The following is a 6,435-nucleotide window of genomic DNA, read 5'->3' on the forward strand; positions in this document are numbered from 1 at the left end:
GCTTGTTATTTATTTATAAATAAAATAAATTAGTGCATAATAAGAGACAGTAATTTGAGAATAGCAACATTTTGTTCAAATTTTTTTTAAATAAAGCATTTATTGCTTATTTTTTGCTTATAGGTTGTTGAAAACATTCTTCAAATCCAAAAAAAACACTTGACTGAATTAAAGGTATTTCCTCTTACACAATATATATTTTTTTATCTATTTGAAATATATAGGTTTACATATAGTATTAAAAGTTGGCTTAAATTAAAATAAATGAATTTTTTATTTATTGCGTAATTAATTTTTCTTCACCACATGTTAGAAACGAGTGCTTAGAAACTTGCTTAGGATTATTTTATGTCTTCTTTATGTCTTTTCAAGTTAACAGTTTTTTGTTTTTTAAACAATTTTGTCCGTGCTGTTTTGGAAAGTTTGTTCATAAATTAGATGTGTTATTTTGGAAATTAAATTAGTTATTTGTAATTTATCATCCAGGTAAAAAATGGTGATCAAACTTTAACTGCCATTGATCACCAGATATTTTGTTTAACCAGTTCTTTTATAAATTATTTTTTTATTTTTTAACATTTTTAAACATAAATTTTGAACAATAATAAATCATGAAAAGAATAAATATGTAGAAAATATGTAGCAAGCTTTACTTTTACTCAAAACTAAATGTTAATAATTTAAGCTAAAATAGAAATTGCTCTGTTAAAAAATTTACTATTTTATTTTTTTAGGATTTTTGGGAGCATTATTTATTACCATTAAAATCATCTGAAATGTAAGATTTAAATGTGAGCATTAAAATGCAAAATTTATATATAATTATTTTTTATATCTTATAACTTACCTTAATTTTATATATAATTATTTATTTTATATTGTAGTTACATTATTATCTTACACAGAGATATATATATATATATATATATATATATATATATATATATATATATATATACATACATACATACATACATACATACATACATACATACATACATACATATATGTATATATATATATATATGTTAGGGTGCATCCAACACCCCATACATTCAAAAATTGATCTATCCCTATTCTTAAAATTTTCTATTGGTTCTCACAAGACACTCTGTTAAATTTTTTCAAAATTGAATGAGATCTTAGGGGGCCACTTTAAATCTGCAACTTTAAACTTGCAACCCTAAACAGAAGAAAAAAAAGTTTTTCAAATGTATGTCATGTTGGGTCTCAAAAGAAGTAAAATTTTATAAAAATTTCAAATAAAATAAAAATTTTACATAAGATTTATTATTCTAAGTTTTATTGCATAAAAATCGTTATTTTTTAACAAAAAATAAAATAAAACCATTTTTTCATGGTTTTTGTCAAAATTATTATTTAAGGTATTTTTAACAAAAAATGATAATTATTTTCAAAAGTTTTTTAAAGTTTCGCTTCTTTTGAGACCCAACATGACATACATTTTGAAAAAAATTTAACAGAGTTTCTTGTGAGAACTAATGGAAAGTTTTAAGAATAGGGACAGTTCAATTTTTGAAAGTATGGGGCGTTGGATGCACCCTAATATATGTATATATATGTATATACATATATATATATATATATATATATATATATATATATATATATATATATATATATATATATATATATATATATATACATACACATATATATATATATATATATATATACACATATATATATATACACATATATAAATATATTATATAACAAATACATTATATAACAATGTAGTATATATATATATATATATATATATATATATATATATATATATATATATATATATATATGTATATATATATATATATATATATATATATATGTATATATATATATATGTATATATACATATATATATATATATATGTATATATATATATATATATATGTATATATATATATATATATATATATATATATATATATATATATATATATATATATATATATATATATATATATATATATATACACACACATACAGGGGCAAATAAGAAGTTTTTAGAGAATGGAATCAGGAGTAAGAAAATATAAGCAGGATAAAGAGAAGCAACCTTAGCAATGTTGACTTTGCAATCGATTGTATATATGGTTTCCATGAGAGGTCAGTAGTGAATGGTAGTACAAGAAGACATAAAGAAGAGGACTCAGTGAGAGTGTTGCCATTCATCAATATAGGAATGTCGACAGTATTGTACAGTACAGCTGTTTGGAGTAAGTAACTGAGTTTCGTTACAGTTAAAGTTCATGAGCCACTGCAAGCCAGAATCTGTTACAGAAGTGAAATCAGATTCAAGATCAGCTGCCTATTCTATGCAAACAAAATAAAAAGACTTTTTGTCAAGACAGTAATATAATGTTGAGTTGTTAGGAAATAGAGCCATATTAATGTAGATAAAAAACAACACAGGACTAAAGGTAGAACCTTCAGGTACCCCCTGAAGTTACTGGAAATGAAGAAATGTGTTGGCCTTTAAGAATGGCTATTAATGCCAGGGTTAGGATGTGATTTAATAATCTCGCAAATTTTCCCAAATTTCCCAATGAAGAAAGTTTAGGGAGAAAATCAGAATGCCAAACTTTATCACAAGCAATAGCCCTTGTGTCACTGTCTCCATCTAATGCACTATAGAATTTTTCAGTTACAGCAGTTAGAAAGCCAAACCATAGAATATAATTTTTTTAATTGCATTTTTCTCGAAATACGTAATAAGCATATTAAGGCGTTTTGAAAAACGGCTGCAGCATATATTTATAGTAAAAAAAGGAAATGTAGCAAAAAAAACTTTTAATTCTCAAAAGAAAGTTATAAATTTTTTTCTAGCTTCAGGCTTTTTTTTTTGCCTCCACAGTAGCACCTTCTGGAGTAGCAGGACTGTCTTATTAAGTTTTTTCTTTATTAAGTTTCAGACAGCTTTTTTTCAGACCATCTGTAGCTTATTAGGACTAATTACCTGTGCACATTACTAACTTAAGTATCTCAATCATTACACATATGCAACAAATTTTTTCTCCCAGTGTTTTGATATTTTAAGAAATTTTAGCTTTTAAAAATCTTTTCGTTTGTTAAAGTGTATAATATCGTTACATATGTTTGTATGTAATCTCTATAAAACTTCAAAAGTAAATAATAAAAAAAAAATAAAAAAAGAAGTTGCCAGTGGTAGGACTCGAACCATGGCTAAACTTGTTCAGAAGCTCAGCGTGCTATCCACTCAGCCATGCTGGGATGTTGTTAAATGAAAATTTTTAAAACTATATAATGATTTTTTTAACGGAAATAAATGTTATAGATCAAAATTAAGGAGTTCTTGACGCAATGCAATTTTTAAGTGAAAATCAAACTGTAAAACTTGATAAATGTTTCAGTATGTTTTAACATTACTTAATTTGAAGTTTATGTATGTTAGATATTTGCATACACATTCGTTCACGTTTTCTTATAAAACAAAGTGCTACGAACTCTTTCTTGCCACTACCTGGGTTGCAATGGCTGCCAAGGGTTCATGTCAAACATGCTCGAATACTACTACTACTACCACTACCACTACTACTATTACTACTACTGCTACTACTACTACTACTACTACTACTACTACTACTACTACTACTACTACTACTACTACTACTACTACTACTACTACTACTACCACTACTACTACTACTACTACTACTACTACTACTACTACTACTACTACTACTACTATTACTAAAAGGATTAAGTTCGGCAATAATATATAGACACTTCCATTAATATCTTACCTAAGATATTAATGGAGTGTATAATATGAAAGATATTGGGTTAATATGTTTTAATAACATTTTTGTTCTATTTTTGAATATTCTTGTAATTAAGCAAAAGTCATTTCAATCAAAACCAGAAAAAAAAGACCTAAAAATACTTTTTCTCAAATTTTTATATGATGCTTTTGCTTGATTTACTTTTATTCTTAAAATACCATTAAAAATTTACCATTAAAATACCTTGTTTTATATAAGCCATCTTAAAATCATTCAATGATTCTTAAACTATTTTAATTAACTTGTGTAAAGTTATCTTTAAATTATAGCATATGTTACTTTTTTGTAAAATAATTATACATCTACTGATGTTAATTATGAAGTTTAAATTTTTCTATCCAATAATTGAGTTAATTATGTTAATATTATTGATAAAGTTTAATTTTACCAATAATATTAACATATTATTGGTGAAATTAAATTTTACCAATAATATTAACATAATTAACTCAATTATTGGATAAAAAGTACCGAAACTGAAATTTCAATTATGGCACTTTTTATAAATTTGATCCAAAATTCGATTTTTATAAATTCAATCCGAAATTTCGATTTCGGTATTTTTTATAAAAACAAAATTTTGGTTGAAAAATACTGAAAACTGAAAAGTTTGTAAAATTTTAAATTTTTATCTAATTTAGAAAAATAGTTTTTTTATAATTTTCACAAAATATTTTACTATTTCTAAATGAAATTTTAAACCCATTGTTCACAAATTACTAAATTTTTTAGTTACTAAATTGTGCATTTCCATCTGCTTCTTAAAAATATCAAAACCGCAAATAATTAAGCCATGTTTTCATTGGTAACGTTTATTTAAAAAAACAAGTTTGCTTAAAAATAGTTTAAATGAGTCTTTTTTTTTGTTCATTCAAGAAAGTGATTGAAAACAACAATATATTGTGGATGTTTTTAGTTCATTCAAGAAAGTGAACAAAAATAACAATATATTGTTTTTATTTTTATATGAGTACTTTTATTTTTATTATTATTTTCTTATTATTTTATTATTGTTATTATTATTAATTTATTATTGTTATATAAGATGGAAAGAAGTCATCAAAAAAGTTGAGTTTGGAAGCATTTTACAATATCCATTATGTATCCTAAGTATGTCAATTGCAATATTTGCAATGGAAAAGTGGATCTTGAGTATCTCATAAACCTAAGTACCAGACCGTGTATTAAATCTCAATTTGTGAAACATTTGTAATTAATTCTAACATAATACACGCATAAAAAAACAACAAATGTAAAATTGCATTTTTAAATAACAATTTTTTAATGAAATTATTTTAACTAACCAAAATGTTAGCATTAGTTTTGGTAAAATATTTGCTGAAAATGCTGGGTTCGGTTTTAGCAACGAAGTAGATGACCCGAAATTTCGGTTCATTTTGGTTTAAGCTTTTTTTCTGTATCGGTCGATCACTAGTTACAAAGAGTATTTTCTAGCAATAAAATTTTTGTAAAAATAAATCTTGGTTGTTAACAATAATTTAGATGTTGTATATACATACACTAGCATTCAAAATTCGAATGGCATTAACTTTTTTAAAAATGCTATTTTTATTTAACTATTTTTTACGTTTATTTTTGCACTATTAAATAATTTAAAAGTATTTTGGTTAAATTGCTTTGATAAAAATCACAAGAGTAATAAAAATGCTAAAGTGGGCAAAACCACATAAAAAATAGACCATCATTAACTGTAAACGAGGACTGACGTGTTGAAGCTTTAAATCTTCGGTTTTCAAATAAGATTAATTGTCTGGAAAAAAAAAATCATTGAATTTATGAAAAAATGGTGTGTATTATCACTGTAAAACATGGTGGATGTAGTGTTAAGGTGTGTAGCTGTTTTGATTAGAATGCCACAGGTGACTTTGTGAAAATAGAGCGAGTAATGATTAATGAAATAATAGTATTATTGAAAGTAGAGGGAGTAATGAAATTATATATATATATATATATATATATATATATATATATATATATATATATATATATATATATATATATATATATATATATATATATATATATATATATATGTATATATATATATATATATACATATATATATATGAAGTTACTGAAGCAAAGGCCAAAGTTAAACTACAGACCTTATGGATAACACATTCAAGAAGCTTGTGAAACTACAGAAAAAGGAAATTTGAAAACATTTGGATGATTAAAAAAAAAGTCTGATGAATTAATACTAGTTAGTAGTTGGGGTATGGAAGGAAAATCAAGTCATTCAAAATACTATCAAAGTTTCAATAATTCCAATCAAAATAACCTTCAAGGTTTGGATCTATTAGTCAAAGAAACATCCGATTTGTCATGTTGTCCGATTTGTCATGCCACACCTAACATGATGAGCGATCTAAAATTCTTTAAGGAAGGATTTGTTACAGATGGCCAGGCATTGTGCTATGTCATTTCACCACTACATTCTTGGATTAGGTTTTTTGAATTTTTTTTTTACATATTTCATATAGAATCGAAATAAAAACTTGGAAAGTGAAAAAGATTTTAAAAGATCAATATTTATCGAGAAATAAAAATACTCATGATACGATGTTTGAAGAATTTGGTTTG

At 24.4% G+C, this 6,435-nt stretch overlaps 1 protein-coding gene across 2 annotated transcripts in view; it reads left to right on the top strand.

Annotated features, from left to right (window-relative positions):
- LOC101238539 (rho guanine nucleotide exchange factor 7) overlaps positions 1-6,435 on the top strand; it is an 81,271-nt gene that overhangs the window by 24,130 nt on the left and 50,706 nt on the right. For both annotated transcript variants that reach the window (XM_065788158.1, XM_065788157.1), the window contains exons 6-7: positions 124-174; positions 735-778. In XM_065788158.1, the coding sequence (XP_065644230.1) occupies positions 124-174; positions 735-778 (95 nt within the window). The remainder of the gene's footprint in view (positions 1-123; positions 175-734; positions 779-6,435) is intronic.

Source organism: Hydra vulgaris, chromosome 01, assembly GCF_038396675.1.
Source record: "Hydra vulgaris chromosome 01, alternate assembly HydraT2T_AEP".
NCBI lineage: Eukaryota > Metazoa > Cnidaria > Hydrozoa > Anthoathecata > Hydridae > Hydra > Hydra vulgaris.